The sequence below is a fragment of the Pan paniscus genome, chromosome 13, assembly GCF_029289425.2.
Source record: "Pan paniscus chromosome 13, NHGRI_mPanPan1-v2.0_pri, whole genome shotgun sequence".
Classification (NCBI taxonomy): domain Eukaryota; kingdom Metazoa; phylum Chordata; class Mammalia; order Primates; family Hominidae; genus Pan; species Pan paniscus.
This window is the reverse complement of record NC_073262.2, coordinates 136,307,719-136,325,929: the sequence shown is the minus strand read 5'-3', so window position 1 is coordinate 136,325,929 and position 18,211 is coordinate 136,307,719. Positions and strand designations below refer to the sequence as shown.

General features: G+C 43.7%; 2 protein-coding genes and 1 pseudogene across 3 annotated transcripts in view; all 3 read right to left on the bottom strand.

The window, feature by feature from the left end:
• LOC100975751 (UDP-glucuronosyltransferase 1A1) overlaps positions 1-18,211 on the bottom strand; it is a 140,355-nt gene that overhangs the window by 99,138 nt on the left and 23,006 nt on the right. The gene's annotated exons all lie outside the window — the stretch shown is intronic.
• On the bottom strand, positions 3,314-4,249 carry LOC117979275 (UDP-glucuronosyltransferase 1A5-like). The gene has a single exon (XM_034953830.1). The coding sequence runs from the start codon at positions 4,247-4,249 to the stop codon at positions 3,314-3,316; it is 936 nt and encodes a 311-aa protein (XP_034809721.1).
• On the bottom strand, positions 4,997-10,081 carry LOC117979274 (UDP-glucuronosyltransferase 1A5-like; annotated as a pseudogene).

The following is an 18,211-nucleotide window of genomic DNA, read 5'->3' as shown; positions in this document are numbered from 1 at the left end:
CTTAAGAACCCTCCTGATGAGCCCGGGGTGAGGGTGGAACATGCCTGGGAGGGTGCTCTTGCCACATTCAAGGGGCTCCCATGTTCTATTTCCATGTAGTGGTGTTCTATTTCCATGTAGTGGTGTTTTATTTAGACAGTGATGCCATCTCATTTCTAGTTACGTGTCTGGCACTCCTAGACCCTGGGGAGGCCCATGTATCTTGGAAGATGGTGGTGCCTTCAGAGACATAGGGGCCCTGAGGACAGCAGGACTGTGGGGAGGGAGAAGCTCACATTCCTGGTGCCTGGGAAATAGGAGGAGCTGCCCAAGGCATCAGCTTCCAGGGTCTGGAGATGAGGAGGGGTCTGGGCTGCACAGATAGACTTGGAGCCATCAGCATATGTGGTAGCTGAAGCCATGGGTGTCAGTGAGGTCACCCCAGCAACGTCCAGAGACAGAAAAAGGCATCCCGAAAGCCTGACCTGAGTGATCTAGCTCCCCTCTCCCAATCTCACAGAGCTAAACATATCAACTGGAACTCTTTAGTGTTTTTAAGAGAACGTAGAAACTATATCTTGGGGTAGACAAAGCTTCCTTAGGGTACAAAAAGTACAAACGATAAAAACTTCACTAGAATAAACCTCATCAAATTCTAAAATTTTTGCTCTTTGAAAGTATTGTTTTTAAAAAATGAAAAAAGGAAGATAAGGAGAGAAAGGAGATAATTGAATGGTAAGCTGAGAGCTCTGAAGCCTGGAGAATAGAAGACTATGGAGGACAGAAACAAAAATTAAATTTAAATGGCCAAATGAAGGAAAACCTCCAAGTTTTGAATAAGATGTGGGTTTCACTTTAAGCTTAGTGTCTGTGGTAGGCAGAATCACAGCCCCACAAAGTATCTACATTGTAGTTGCTCAAACCTGGGAATATATTCCATTACAGGTGGAAGAGACTTTATAGATGTGATTATATTAAGGGTTTTCACATGGGGAGATTATGCTGGATGTCCGGGCGGGACAATGCAATCACAAGGGCTCTTGCAAGTGAAAGAGACAGATGTAAGAATTAGAGACTTGAAGACGCTGCACTGCGTGTCCATGGAAATGGAAAGGGGCCTTGGAATTCCAAAACTAAGATGGAAAAACTAAATATCTGTTAAAGGAATGAGCTTACACCCAATGGAAAGAATACAACTAAGAATGGACAGAATCAGAATGCTGACATGAAAAGAAACTATCAGATTAAAGTCATTTTGGGTTTTGTTGTGTTTTAAATCAATCAATCAGTCAATCAGTCAGTCAGTCAACAAAGTACAAGAGCTGAAACTCCTGAGCTCAATGATCCTCCCATCTGAGCCTCCCAAGTAGCTGGGGCCACAGGCACATGCCACTGCACCCAGTTTTTCATATTGGAGTTTTTAAAAAATATTTTCTAAACTTTAAAACAAGATTTCCACATTCCAAATAAATTTTTATTTTTTTTGAGATGGGGCCTCGCTGTCACTCAGGCTGGAGTGAGGTGGCGTGAACATGGCACACTGCAGCCTCCACCTCCTGGGATCAAGTGATCCTCCTGCCTCAGCCTCCCGAGTAGCTGGGACCACAGGTGTGCGCCATCACACCTGGATAATTTTTTAATTTTTTGTAGAGACGGAGTCTCAGCATGTTGCCCAGGCTGCTCTCAGACTCCTGGGCTCAAGCAATCCTCCTCCCTCGGTCTCCCAAAGGGCTGAAATTACAGGTGTGAGCTACCCACTTGCACACAAATCATTTTCAAATTAAAAGAGATGGGGAATTCAAAAAATAACATAGGAGTCACATTACTGATATCAGATAAAATGTATTTTAAGGATTATTATTTAATGATAACAGGAAACTATGTGAAGAAAATACAAGTCTCAAACCTACATGCACCAATCTAATCACTATGTATAAAGCAAAACCTATTCAAGAACCGAACTATAACTTGAGCAGAATTTGTTATATAAGGGGATTTTTTAAAAGACATCCTTCACAGAATTGGGCAGATTCAGTAGAGGGTCTTTTAAAAGATAGAAAAATTGCCTAGGTGTGGTGGCTCGCGCCTGTAATTCCAGCAATTTGGCAGGCTGAGGTGAGTGAATCACTTGAGATGAGGCATTTGAGATCAGCCTGGCCAATATGATGAAACTCCATCTCCATAAAAAATACAAAAAAAAAGAAAATTAGCTGGATGTGGTGCCATGCACCTGTAGTTCCAGCTGCTTGGGAGGCTGAGGCAGGAGAATCAGTTGAACCTGGGAGGTGGAGGTTGCAATGAGCCAAGATCCCACCACTGCACTCCAGACTGGGTGACAGAGCAAGACTCCATCTCAAAAGAAAAAAAAAAGATAGAAAAATTTAAAAGATAGAATTTTAGTTTTATCCATGGAATATTTATAAACATTCACCATATTGTTGTCACTAACTACATATGAATATTGAGCACTTGAAATGTGGCTATTCCAAATTGAGATATACTGTAAGTGTCAAATATATGCTAGATTTTGAAGACTTAACAACAAAAAAAGCTACGTTAAATAGTTCACATGTTGAAAGGATAATATTTGGGATACATCTGGTTAAATAAAATGCATTATTCAAATTAATTTTAGTGGTTTCTTTTTGCTGGTGTTTAACATGCCCACTAGAAAAGTTTAAATTATGTATGTGGTTTACATGATATTTCTATTGGACACTTCGGTATTAGACCATGAAGTTAACCTAGTAAGAATTTTTTTTAAGTAGTGTCTTCACAAGAAACATTCTCCTATTACAATCCAACACTCCCTCTCTGGAAACTGAACTCTGTGTTTCATTCTCTGATCACAGACATCCGTTGCACCTACATTGGCCCAATTCCACCGAACTGAGTCAACCTCTCTGAAACCTCTACTTCCTCTGAGTGCTTAGGTCTCCTGTGGTCACCTCTCTATCTTTTGCAAGATGGGACCACTAAAAATTGTCACGTCAACAATTGTAAATTTCTATTCCTTCCTCCTTTCTACTGAAAATCCTGCAAGCAAAATTTGGATGGATCAGTTCTCAGTGTAGTGTCCCTGCTCCTGCCCAGCTGAAGCACATCCACAGCCATGAAGATGGTGCTTTTACAAACGAACAGTCTCCGTGAGTCACACCACTCTTGTCCATCCTTTGACAGATCCTCGTCCCTGCCTCTCCTTCCTTTCAGTGGCCATTGAAACCCTGAACTGCACTACCATTAACCATTCAACAGTTTATCTCACTGAAAACGATTACAACAATGAGAAGCAGAAATGAAATCTTTGGAAAGATAAGTAGATACGAAGACACTTTTAAGTAAACACATTTTTTAAAAAGTGTTTTGCCTGGAACATTGATTGGATGAAGGCACCAATACAGACCTGAGATAGTGGCTTCCTGTTGGCACAGTTGATGCCCCCAATGAAGACCATGTTGGGCATGATTGGCCTGGGGTAGTCCATCACGAAGTCCCGTCGGAACAGCCACACAGATGCATGGCTGACAAGATCCACCACTGACACCTCTCTCTGAAAAAGCTCAGAGGCAAGGCTTGCATAAGGAGCAGAAAGAGCATGGCAAAGGTAGGACAGGGCCAGAGGGTAGAGCATGTTCTTGACCCTTTGCAGGAATGTCATGTGGTCTGAATTGGTCGTTAGATACTTAGGTATATAGGAGTAAGGATTTGGACACTGTGTGCCCTTAAAGTCTAAATCACATGGAATGTTCCTCAAAAAAAACACAGCAGGAATTGACAGGTACTTAGCCACCACCGCCCCGCAGAGGTGAAAGGGGTCTGTTAGAACCACATCAAAGGAAGTAGCATTCAGGTGCCTGATCAGGGCCTCATTATGCAGTAGCTCCACACAAGACCTATGAAGGACCAAAGATACATTGTTCATAATTGCCACACTTCTAGAATATCTCTTCAGAAGATGTTCTGTTTCAAAGAACGATTGAGTGTGGCCCAGCAAAAGGCGATCAAATTCGTCCTGGGTCCACGAAATGGCATAGGTTGTCAGGGTGAAAAAGTTCTCTTCTTTGATGTGCATATTCACCTCCGGGGTGAGGACCACCGCCTGGTGGCCTCTGGCATGGAGCTCCCGCAAGGCCTCCCGCATGCTGAGCCAGTGGCTGCCATCAGTGGGCACCACCAGCACCTTCCCACTCTCAGCCCAGGGCTGGACACTGAGGAGGAGCAGCACTCCTGTGGCCAGCCGCGGCAGGGGAACCTGGAGTCCTCTGGCCATCTCAGCAGAAGCCACCGACAGCTGACTGTCCACCCCACGCTGTGCCTGCTACATTTGTTTCCTTCGCCTTAATTACCTTGTCATTGAGCCACCTAGCAAATCAGCATGTAATTGGAAGACAGAATGCCCTCTTCCAGTTATTTATTACCTGTTAATCTATCATTGCCTTTCATTATGGGCCCCGCCCTGAGTAAGACCGATCATGCCTATCTTGAAAAACTCATCTGACCCTGTGCTGCCTCTGGGGAACATCCAAGTTCAAGCTCTTCTTTCTCATTCAATTCCCAGCACAAGGCTGTGGACACCCATTTCATGTCACTGCCTTCTACTCTGTTAACCACATTTATCAGGCTGCAGCTGAGGTCTGAGGAGTCACCATTGCCCTAGTCCCCAACCACATGTTCTCTGCTGAATGTGATGCTATTTGCTAACCCTTGAAACTCTTTCTTCTCATATATGAATAACACAGCACATCCAAAAGACATACAACATTGCTAAGCCAGCTTTCTCTAAACAGAGAGTGTTCAGGCTGGCTATCTGGTTTTGGTCTTTTTTCACACCAGGATATTTCTTGTAAAGCTCAAAGAGGACTCTCTCTGAAGTGGCTGTCAATATTAAAAAAAGCTGCGGGGAGGCTGAACTCAAGATGTGAAGATCATATTCTTTGGAAGGCTTTATTGAGAATTCTCCATCTACACCATGGAATAAGAGGTGATGCTGTCTAAAGCACACATGGGCAAGACAACCCTAGCAAGGACCCACGGTGGGTTCAGGGAGCTCCTGCTCACCAAGGGACCTGGGGAGCTGGAGCCTGGCCTCAGATCTTGCACAGTCTGAATTCCTCTTCTGAATGCCAAAGGCTCCGGTCTTCTGCAAGTCTGCATAGAGACTGGAGTATCCATTCATCCAGGCCTTTATTTCATCCTGAAGATTATGGTCAGGCTTTTCTCCAAGTCAATCCAGCACCAAGTTCTGATAAGAATGGTTCCTCCAGAACAGAACGGGCTGCATAATTTGTGGGGGCACTGCTTCAAATTTCAAAATGGAGAATTAAACGTGTGCCTTTCTAGGGGAGACCCTGAGCACTCACAATGGTCTCACGCCCATGAGGCTCGTCCTGCTCCAGAAAGTCACTCCTACATGTGCTCGCAAGATTGCTGTTGCTTCCTTGTCCTGGTCACCCCAGGATGAGGTGGGCAGGCTCTCTGGGCTGTGCCCACTTTCCATCTCACTACCTCTGTGTCTACATGCCTGGCCGTGTCTGCTGTTGCTGGTGAGGCTGAGGCTTCCCTTATGGAGGAAGTTACTCCCATTAGAAATCCACATTGATAACAGATTCCACCTTTGGACACAACCCATGGGGCAGGCAGTGAATGGATGCGTCCATCAGAGGGACACCCAGCTCAAGGGAGGCATATGCAGGATGGCACAGAGAGGACAGGTCTGTAAGGGCTTGAGAACTCCCCAGGGGAGGACGATTTCTGGGGATTTGTGAGGACACAGAGTGCTAGAAAGGGATTCTCAGCTGTGGGTGCAACATCTCAGCCTCTCAACTATTCCTCCAACCCCCTTAAAACTGTCTGCATCTTAAGAACCCTCCTGATGAGCCCGGGGTGAGGGTGGAACATGCCTGGGAGGGTGCTCTTGCCACATTCAAGGGGCTCCCATGTTCTATTTCCATGTAGTGGTGTTCTATTTCCATGTAGTGGTGTTTTATTTAGACAGTGATGCCATCTCATTTCTAGTTACGTGTCTGGCACTCCTAGACCCTGGGGAGGCCCATGTATCTTGGAAGATGGTGGTGCCTTCAGAGACATAGGGGCCCTGAGGACAGCAGGACTGTGGGGAGGGAGAAGCTCACATTCCTGGTGCCTGGGAAATAGGAGGAGCTGCCCAAGGCATCAGCTTCCAGGGTCTGGAGATGAGGAGGGGTCTGGGCTGCACAGATAGACTTGGAGCCATCAGCATATGTGGTAGCTGAAGCCATGGGTGTCAGTGAGGTCACCCCAGCAACGTCCAGAGACAGAAAAAGGCATCCCGAAAGCCTGACCTGAGTGATCTAGCTCCCCTCTCCCAATCTCACAGAGCTAAACATATCAACTGGAACTCTTTAGTGTTTTTAAGAGAACGTAGAAACTATATCTTGGGGTAGACAAAGCTTCCTTAGGGTACAAAAAGTACAAACGATAAAAACTTCACTAGAATAAACCTCATCAAATTCTAAAATTTTTGCTCTTTGAAAGTATTGTTTTTAAAAAATGAAAAAAGGAAGATAAGGAGAGAAAGGAGATAATTGAATGGTAAGCTGAGAGCTCTGAAGCCTGGAGAATAGAAGACTATGGAGGACAGAAACAAAAATTAAATTTAAATGGCCAAATGAAGGAAAACCTCCAAGTTTTGAATAAGATGTGGGTTTCACTTTAAGCTTAGTGTCTGTGGTAGGCAGAATCACAGCCCCACAAAGTATCTACATTGTAGTTGCTCAAACCTGGGAATATATTCCATTACAGGTGGAAGAGACTTTATAGATGTGATTATATTAAGGGTTTTCACATGGGGAGATTATGCTGGATGTCCGGGCGGGACAATGCAATCACAAGGGCTCTTGCAAGTGAAAGAGACAGATGTAAGAATTAGAGACTTGAAGACGCTGCACTGCGTGTCCATGGAAATGGAAAGGGGCCTTGGAATTCCAAAACTAAGATGGAAAAACTAAATATCTGTTAAAGGAATGAGCTTACACCCAATGGAAAGAATACAACTAAGAATGGACAGAATCAGAATGCTGACATGAAAAGAAACTATCAGATTAAAGTCATTTTGGGTTTTGTTGTGTTTTAAATCAATCAATCAGTCAATCAGTCAGTCAGTCAACAAAGTACAAGAGCTGAAACTCCTGAGCTCAATGATCCTCCCATCTGAGCCTCCCAAGTAGCTGGGGCCACAGGCACATGCCACTGCACCCAGTTTTTCATATTGGAGTTTTTAAAAAATATTTTCTAAACTTTAAAACAAGATTTCCACATTCCAAATAAATTTTTATTTTTTTTGAGATGGGGCCTCGCTGTCACTCAGGCTGGAGTGAGGTGGCGTGAACATGGCACACTGCAGCCTCCACCTCCTGGGATCAAGTGATCCTCCTGCCTCAGCCTCCCGAGTAGCTGGGACCACAGGTGTGCGCCATCACACCTGGATAATTTTTTAATTTTTTGTAGAGACGGAGTCTCAGCATGTTGCCCAGGCTGCTCTCAGACTCCTGGGCTCAAGCAATCCTCCTCCCTCGGTCTCCCAAAGGGCTGAAATTACAGGTGTGAGCTACCCACTTGCACACAAATCATTTTCAAATTAAAAGAGATGGGGAATTCAAAAAATAACATAGGAGTCACATTACTGATATCAGATAAAATGTATTTTAAGGATTATTATTTAATGATAACAGGAAACTATGTGAAGAAAATACAAGTCTCAAACCTACATGCACCAATCTAATCACTATGTATAAAGCAAAACCTATTCAAGAACCGAACTATAACTTGAGCAGAATTTGTTATATAAGGGGATTTTTTAAAAGACATCCTTCACAGAATTGGGCAGATTCAGTAGAGGGTCTTTTAAAAGATAGAAAAATTGCCTAGGTGTGGTGGCTCGCGCCTGTAATTCCAGCAATTTGGCAGGCTGAGGTGAGTGAATCACTTGAGATGAGGCATTCAAGATCAGCCTGGCCAATATGATGAAACTCCATCTCCATATAAAATACAAAAAAAAAAACCTTAGCTGGATGTGGTGCCATGCACCTGTAGCTCCAGCTACTTGGGAGGCTGAGGCAGGAGAATCAGTTGAACCTGGGAGGTGGAGGTTGCAGTGAGCCGAGATCCCACCACTGCACTCCAGACTGGGTGACAGAGCAAGACTCCATCTCAAAAGAATAAAAAAAAGATAGAAAAATTGAAAGATAGAATGTTGGTTTTGTCCATGCAACATTTATAAACATTGACCATATTGTTGTCACTAACTACATATGAATATTGAGCACTTGAAATGTGGCTATTCCAAATTGAGACATACTGTAAGTGTCAAATATATGCTAGATTTTGAAGACTTAACAACAAAAAAAGCTACGTTAAATAGTTCACATGTTGAAAGGATAATATTTGCGATACATATGGTTAAATAAAATGCATCACTCAAATTAATTTTAGTGGTTTCTTTTTGCTGGTGTTTAACACGCCCACTAGAAAAGTTTAAATTATGTATGTGGTTTACATGATATTTCTATTGGACACTTTGGTATTAGACCATGAAGTTAACCTACTAAGACTTTTTTTAAGTAGTGTCTTCACAAGAAACATTCTCCTATTACAATCCAACACTCCCTCTCTGGAAACTGAACTCTGTGTTTCATTCTCTGATCACAGACATCCGTTGCACCTACATTGGCCCAATTCCACCGAACTGAGTCAACCTCTCTGAAACCTCTACTTCCTCTGAGTGCTTAGGTCTCCTGTGGTCACCTCTCTATCTTTTGCAAGATGGGACCACTAAAAATTGTCATGTCAACAATTGTAAATTTCTATTCCTTCCTCCTTTCTACTGAAAATCTTGCAAGCAAGATTGGATGGATCAGTTCTCAGTGTAGTGTCCCTGCTCCTGCCCAGCTGAAGCACATCCACAGCCATGAAGATGGTGCTTTTACAAACGAACAGTCTCCGTGAGTCACACCACTCTTGTCCATCCTTTGACAGATCCTCGTCCCTGCCTCTCCTTCCTTTCAGTGGCCATTGAAACCCTGAACTGCACTACCATTGACCATTCAACAGTTTATCTCACTGAAGACTATTACAACAATGAGAAGCAGAAATGAAATCTTTGGAAAGATAAGTAGATATGGAAGCACTTGTAAGTAAATACATTTTTTAAAAAGTGTTTTGCCTGGAACATTGATTGGAATGAAGGCACCAATACAGACCTGAGATAGTGGCTTCCTGTTGGCACAGTTGATGCCCCCAATGAAGACCATGTTGGGCATGATTGGCCTGGGGTAGTCCATCACAAAGTCCCCTCGGAACAGCCACACAGATGCATGGCTGACAAGATCCACAACTGACACCTCTCTCTGAAAAAGCTCAGAGCAAGGCTTGCATAAGGAGCAGAAAGAGCATGGCAAATGTAGGACAGGGCCAGAGGGTAGAGCATGTTCTTGATCCTTTGCAGGAATGTCATGTGGTCTGAATTGGTCGTTAGTAACTTAGGAATATAGGAGGAAGGGTTTGGACACTGTGTGCCCTTAAAGTCTAAATCACATGGAATGCTCCTCAAAAAAAACACAGCAGGTATCGACAGGTACTTAGCCAGCACCGCCCCACAGAGGTGAAAGGGGTCTGTTAGAACCACATCAAAGGAAGTAGCATTCAGGTGCGTGATCAGGGCCTCATTATGCAGTAGCTCCACACAACACCTATGTATGATCAAAGACATATTGTTCATAATTGCCATTCTTCTAGAAAATTTCATCAGAAGATGTTCTGTTTCAAAGAGCGATTGAGTGTGACCCAGCAAAAGGCGATCAAATTCGTCCTGGGTCCACGAAATGGCATAGGTTGTCAGGGTGAAAAAGTTCTCTTCTTTGATGTGCATATTCACCTCCGGGGTGAGGACCACCGCCTGGTGGCCACTGGCATGGAGCTCCTGCACGGCCTCCCGCATGCTGAGCCAGTGGCTGCCATCAGTGGGCACCACCAGCACCTTCCCACTCTCAGCCTAGGGCTGGACACTGAGGAGAAGCAGCAGTCCTGTGGCCAGCTGCGGCAGGGGAACCTGGAGTCCTGTGGCCATCTCAGCAGAAGCCACCGACAGCTGACTGTCCACCCCACGTTGTGCCTCCTAGAATTGTTTCCTTCGTCTTAATTACCTTGTCACTGAGACACCTAGCAAATCAACATGTAATTGAAGACAGAGTGCCCTCCTCCAGTTACTTATTACCCGTTAATCTATAATTGTCTTGCATTATGGGCCCCACCCTGGGAAAGACCGATCACTCCTATCTTGAAAAACTCATCTGACCTTGCACTCGCTCTGGGGAACATCCAATTTCAAGCTCTTGTTTCTCATTCAATTCCCAACACAAGGCTGTGAACCCCCATTTCATGTCACTGTCTCCTACTTCTCTCTTAACCACGTTTATCAGGCTGCAGCTGAGGTCTGAGGAGTCACCATTGCCCTAGTCCCCAACCATATGGTCTCTGCTGGATGTGACCCTATTTGCTAACTCTTAATACTCTTTCTTCCCACATATGGGTAACACAGCACATCCAAAATGCAGACAACATTGCTAAGCCAGCTTTCTTTAAACAGGGAGTGGGGAGGCTGGCTATCTGGTTTTGGTAGTTTTTCACACCAGGATATTTCTTGTAAGGCTCAAAGAGGACTCTCTCTGAAGTGGCTGCCAATATAAAAAAAGCTGCGGGGAGGCTGAGCTCAACATGTGATGATCAGATTCTTGGAAAGGCTTTGTTGAGGATTCTCCATCTACACCATGGAAGAAGAGGTGCTGCTGTCTAAAGCACACATGGGCAAGACAACCCTAGCAAAGACCCACGGTGGGTTCAGGGAGCTCCTGCTCACCAAGGGACCGGGGGAGCTGGAGCCTGGCCTCAGATCTTGCACAGTCTGAATTCCTCTTCTGAATGCCGAAGGCTCCAGTCTTCTGCAAGTCTGCTTAGTGACTGAAGTGTCCATTCATCCAGGCCTTTATTTCATCCTGAAGATTATGGTCAGGCTTTTTTCCAAGTCAATCCAGCACCAAGTTCTGATAAGAATGGTTCCTCCAGAACAGAATAATTTGTGGGGGCTCTAGTTCAAATTTCAAAATGCAGAATTAAACGTGTGCCTTTCTAAGGGAGAGACCCTGAGCACTCACAATGGTCTCACGCCCACGAGGCTCGTCCTGCTCCAGAAAGTCACTCATGCTTGTGCTTGGCAAGATTGCTGACGCCTCCTTGTCCTGGTCGCCCCAGGATGATGTGGGCAGGCTCTCTGGGCTGTGCACACTTCCTATCTCACTTCCTCTGTGTCTACATGCCTGGCCGTGTCTGCCATTGCTGGTGAAGCTGAGGCTTCCCTTAGGGAGGAAGTTACCCCCATTAGAAATCCACATTGATAATAGATTCCACCTTTGGACAGAACCCATGGGACAGGCAGTGAATGGAGCTGTCCACCAGAGGGCGCAGGCAGGAAGGCACAGAGAAGGCAGGTCTGCAAGGGCTTGGGGAACTCTCCAGGGGAGGATGATTCCCGGGGAGTTGTGAGGACACAGAGCGCTAGAGAGGGATTCTCAGCTGTGGGTGCAACATCTCAGCCTCTGAACTATTTCTCCAACCCCCTTAAAACTGTATGCGTCCTAAGCACCCTCCTGATGAGCCCGGGGTGAGGGTGGAACACACCTGGGAGGGTGCTCTCGCCACATTCAAGGGGCTCCCCTGTTCTATCTCCATGCAGTGGTGTTTTGTTTAGACACCAATGTCATCTAATTTCTAGTCCCACGTCTAGGACTCCTAGACCCTGGGGAGGCCCATGTATCTTGGAAGATGGTGGTGCCTTCAGCGACATGGGAGCGCTGGGGAGAGCAGGACTGTGGGGAGGGAGTAGCTCATATTCCTGGTGCCCAGGAAATAGGAGGAGCAGCCCAAGGCATCAGCTTCCAGGGTCTGGAGATGAGGAGGGGTCTGGGCTGCACAGATAGACTTGGAGCCATCAGCATATGTGGTGGTTGAAGCCATGGGTGTCAGTGAGGTCACCCCAGAAAAATTCAGAGATAGAAAAAGGCATCCAATAGCCTGATCTGAATGATTGTATATTCCCCTCTGCCAATCTCAGAGACATAAACAAAGACCTAAACAAAGACTAAGTGGTCTAAAGACCTCTTCCCACCCAAATCTACAAACTTAAACTGTTTAACTTTTTTAAAAAACATAGAAACAAATCCTCCCACCTTTTGGTAGACAAAGATTCCTTAGATAGGACACGAGGGGTACAAAACACAAAACGTTTGCTAAAATTGACTTAATCAAAACTTGCAACTTTTGCTCCTTGAAAGACGTTGTTTTTTAAAAAATGAAACAAAGGACACCACACACCAGAAGTAAACAGAAACACAACTATCTGACATAGCACTTGTATCCAGAATATGTAAAGAACTCACTACTCAAATATAAGAAGACAAACAAACCAATAAAAGTGTGCGGAAGATTTTGAAAGGGCCCCTTTTAAAAGAAAACAGGCATATGCTCAATAAGCACATGAAAAGATTATCATCAGTCATAAGAGGAATGCAAATTCAAACCCAATGAAATTCTACTACACACCCATTAGGATGGCTAAAATGTAAAAGACTAAAAATAGCAAGTCTTAGCACAAATACAGAGCAGCCAGAACTCTAATGCGTTGCTGTTAGGAATGTAAAATTGTATAACTGCTTTGGAAACAGTTCGACTGTTTCTTATGAAGTGATACATACACCTACCATGCAACCCAACAATCCCACTTTTAAGTATTTACCCAAGAAAAATGAAATCTCAGAAACACTCGTACTCGAATAGTCATAGCAGCTTTATTCATAATAGCCAACAACTGGAAACTATCCACATGTCCATCAATAAATAAATGCATAAGCAAATGATGATATATCTATACAATGAAATGCTACTCAGAAATAGAAAGGAATGAAATATTGATACATGCAACAATGTGAAAGGATCTGAAGAGACATTATGCTGATCCAAAGAGGCCAGACACAAAACAGTATACCTGTGTGTTTTTCATTCATAATTGTATGATTCCATTCAGATGAAACTCTAGAAAAGACAATTCTGTTATCCAGCAACAGAAACCATCCAGGGTTGCCTAAGGTGAGGGGAGGTATTAGGTGACTGAGATAGGACAGAAGGGAAGTTACTGGGTAATGGAGTGCTCCGTGTCTTGAATGTGGTGATGGCTGCACAGCTAAATAAAATCATTACAACTCAGAAATGTATCATTAAAACGGTGGACTTTATTGCATGTAAATAATACTCCAATAATGTTTATTTTAGTAGTATCAATTGAAAACATATCATTCAATTAAAAAAGGACAAAATTTTCCCAAGCTGACCAAAAGACCAAAACCTACTATACAAAGCCCTATCTATTCCAAGAAACACTCACAGCAAAACACCTATATTTAATAATGTTTCTTTCACATCCTGGTATATTTTTTGAATTTTAAGTTTAAATTTATAAGTACTTACATATATCACAGTAGGAAAAAGAATTCCTAAAAGAGAGCAAGAGGCAGAGACTTCAAATACTAAATACTTATAAGCCCCAAAATGATTGCTTTAAAAGTTGGCAGGTCATCCTTTCTGGAGGACATTCTTATTGAGTGTTCACCCATAGATTATTAAAAGAAATTTAGATTAGGACACAGAAAAATCTATATAGTAGTAGGTTTATATGACAAACTAGTAACAAAAAATCTGACATCTAAATAGAAAATATCATTAATTGAAGGGTAATTCACAGTGTGGACAAGTTATTTCCTATCTCATCCCAGCGGCCACCCCTCCCCCAAACTCTCAAATGTAATTCTGGTGAGGATCCACTCCCAGCTCAGGATAGAACATGTGACCTAGGCCTCAACCAATCAGCACGTCTCATCCCCTTGGCCACCATGATTAGTTCAGAGATGGGCATGTGACTTCATTAGAGCCAATGAGGCAGAAGAACTTTAACTAGGAATCCTGGGAAAAGAACTCAGGCTGAAGCCCCTGCTGCTTGGGTATTATGAGACTGAGAAGGATGTCATGGCCGAGGAAACAGAGACAAGAAATGGAAACATATAAATGGGTTCTGGTGACATAGTTTGGCTCTGTAGCAAGCAATACCTAACCAGATAGTCCCTGAGATTGTTCTAGTATGTGAACCAATAAAAGAGCTTAAAAAAGAAAAGGCCTGCAACAAATTCACTGAGTCAAGAATTTGGGGAAGTTGCCCAAATAAAGTGATCACAGGTTGCATTGATTTGGAGGGGGTGGGGAGTTGGTCAGGATCTTGCTCTGTTGCCCAGACTGGGGTGCAATGATGCAAACATAGCTCACTGGAACCTTGAACTCCTGGGCTCAAATAATCCTCCCACCTCAGCCTTCCGAGTAGTTAGGTCTACAGGCACGCGCTACCATGCCCAGCTAGGTTTTTACTTTTTGTAGTGAAGGGATCTCACTATGCTGCCTAGGCTGGTCTCAAACTCCTGGGCTCAAGCTATCCTCCTGCTTCGGCCCCCCAAAGTGCTGGGATTATAAGCATAAGCCACCACGCTCAGCCAGTTGCATCAATTCTATTAAATGCAGAAGGTAAATACCAGTTCTTATCTTCACTGGTGAAACAACTTGATGAAAGTAAACACACACACACAAAAGACGTTTAAATGAAGAATTAATGAGGGAAATGAAAATTCAGATAACCTTGAGATATTTTTTACCAATTGGATTGTCAAAAACTGAAAGCATTTGACGATAATACATGTGGCAAGGATATGAAGGAAAGTGTACACTTATACATTGCTAAGGGAAAAATAAATTGTTAATGCCTAATGACATTTAAAATGTGCACGACACAGTAAGTCCATTTTCTGGCAACTCCCCTGTGGAAACTCCCACACAGGAGCACAGTGAGTCACATACTAAGATGTTTATTCTAATTCATTTGAATAAAAGTAAAAAGCAAGATGCAGAGTGGGGGAAGATATTTGCAATACCTATAACTGCCAAAGAACTAGTATCCAGAATGCATACATAATTCGAGTAGACAACCCAGTGGGCAATAGACTTGAATGGGCAAAAGAGGAAATCCAAATGACCAATAAGTATATTTTAAAACCCTCAATATAATCAGTCATGTACATAACTAATGCCTTAGCAATCAGGGATATGTACAACCACTCTGAAAAATAGTTACATCTTATTAAATTAATGATATGCACGCCGTCCAACGCAGCAGCTCCACCCCTAGGTATATACTCTAAAAACCCACTCACATATGTTTCAGAATGTAAAAGAATGTTCGTTGTAACATTGTTCACAATAGTGAAAAACTAGATACAACCCAAAGCCCATCAACAGTAGAATGGATAAATAAAATTGTGGTGTATTCATACAACGGGATATATTCAGTACTGACAATCCACAAACTACAACTTGGAAAAACACACATCATGAATCTCTCAAACATAAGGTTGAACCAAAAAAGAAAAAAAGGCAAGACAAAAAAAAAACAGTAAAATTCTATTTATATTAAGTACCGAAACAGGTAAAATCACTGTATTATTTACAGATGCAAATTTAGGTGGCAAAATTGTAAAGAAAAGCAAAGAAATAGCCAAGGGAGGGAGAACATCAAAAAGAATAGCTCATGGATGCTGAGCTTAATACCTAGGTGATAGGTTGATCTGTGCAGCAAACCACCATGGCACATGTTTAGCTATGTAACAAACCTGCACATCCTGCATGTGTGCCCTGGAACTTAAAATAAATGCTGATGAACAAAAACACAAAAGAAATAATCATCACAAAAGTCACAGAAAAGATGGAAAGGGAATAGAACAGAGGGCAGGCACCCAGGATGGATGTCTGGGTGCTGATAAACTGCAGTGACCTCCGGGATAGAAAACCTAATGCAGAGTATTTTGGGGGTCCCTCAGCTGCCATGCAAAGTGGAGCACATGCAGATGGGACTCTGTCCACCTGAGCAGCTTCCTCTACCTTGGGGGCTGGCTGACCATGGATCCTAGGTTCCTGTTGATTCTTACTGCCTATCTGTGAAGAATCAAGTTTCTTTGCCTGACTTGCACAAGCATTCCATCTCACCAGACTCATACTCTGGCAGCTAGGATTGTAAAATGCCTCCAACCAGAGCTGGGAAGTGCCAGGTCTAGGAATCTTAGTAAAGACTGCCGAGGTGTTTAGAGTCCTGCCCTGGGATTGGCAACCCAACCTAGTTGGTGCATGGTATTTCTCTCCCAGAGATGGATACCAGTGTACGGCACTCTGCTTCACAGTCACTGTCAACCCTGAGATTCCAGAATTCTACGACTTTTCAGTGACAAGAAGGAGTGGGGTGGGGAGTAGAAAACAGACCTACAGTGATGGGGCACAGACACAGTAGAAACACTGATTTCTCTAGTCTTCTTATCACATACTTAGGTCCACCTCCCATCTCCACTCTTACCCTAAGGTTTGAGAAACACCTAGAAAAAAAGCTGTGTTTCTAAGCCACTGGAAAATCCTCAGCACCACACCAGCCTGGACACCCTCATGTACCCAGCCTATGGTGAAACCTCAATGGTCATTTGCTTTGACCAAGTCTGTGGCTGAAAGACCACGTGAAGTTTGAGTGGTAAATGTACTTGGCCTCTGCTTTTGTACAATGGCCTAAATTGGAAGAATGTTTTTTCAGGGTCACCAGCTTGAATAGTTCCAAAAGGCACTATCTACATAGTACCTGGCACTGGGCCCCACCCCTGAGGTTGGGCAATCCAGCTGCCCTGGTTCTCTCACTCTCCCAGCTGCACATTTGCCCCTGCCTGGGCCAGCTTTGTGGAGGAGCAGCCTGGGCAGACACACCACATTCCACATTTAGAAGGTTCTCATGCTTTGTTTAATACTTTGCTGTCAGTGTCCTGAAATTCTTGTTTTTTTTTAAGACAGAATCTAGCTCTGTCACCCAGGCTGGCATGCAGTGGCGTGATCTCGGCTCACTGCAACCTCTGCCTCCCAGGTCCAAGTGCAAGTGATTCTCACACCTCAGCCTCCTGAGTAGCTGGAACCACAGGCATGCACCTCCACACCCAGCTAATTTTTTGTCTTTTTCGTAGAGAAGGAGTTTCACTATTTTGGCTAGGGCAGTCTTGAACTCCTGGCCTCAAGTGATCTGCCTGCCTCAGCTTCCCACTTCAGCTTCAGCCACTGTGCTCGGCCTGAAATTCTTAATAATTTTTGAACAAGGGGCATTTTGCACTAAGACACTCAAAGTATGCAGCTGATCTGTTACCGACCTACCTGCTCAGGGTATTAAAAGATAACAATATACTGGTGAATTTTTATACCAGTCGTTGTGAATATGATCTCACAACTATAATTTGTGAGAAGACCTTCAACTTCCTAGAACTGTCAACTCAGTTTCTTCTCTCTTCAGAGCCTTTCCCAGATCCATAAACCATTTCTATCCCTTGCCACAAGCAATATCACCAGCTGCTCTTCACAGCTGAAGGTAATCTCCCCACCCTGATTCTTAAAAAGGTATTTATTAACATTAAATTTGCCTCATGTGTGTCTGCTAAAAAATATGTGCAATTTTGAAGGATAAGTTACGAGCCACCTCTGAAGACAAGTCTCTGATGAGCATCATTTTAAAGGCACAAACAAAATAAAAGCAAAACCCCCATGTAATAAGACAAAAATTGAGAGAATGTGTTGCTGAAAAACTCAACTTACAAGAAATACTAAAGGAAGTTCTTCAGGTTGAAAGCAAGTGACCCCATAGAATAATCTGAATTCATACAGAAAAAAAGCACTGATAATAGTAATCATGTAGTTATAAAAGGCAGTACCAATGCATACTTCCCCTTTATTCTCTCTCTCTCTCTTTTTTTTTTTTTTTTTCAGACGACGTCTCGCTCTTGTCCCCCAGGCTGGCGTGCAATGGCACGATCTTGGCTTTCTGCAACCTCTGCCTCCCGGGTTCAAGCAATTCTCCTGCCTCAGCCTCCCGAGTAGCTGGGATTACAGGCGCCTGCCACCATACCCGGCTAATTTCTGTATTTTAAGTAGAGATGGGGTTTCACCATGTTGGCCAGGCTGGTCTTGATCTAGGCTGGTCTCAGGTGATCCACCTGCCTCAGCCTTCCAAAGTGCTGGGATTACAGGAGTGAGCCAC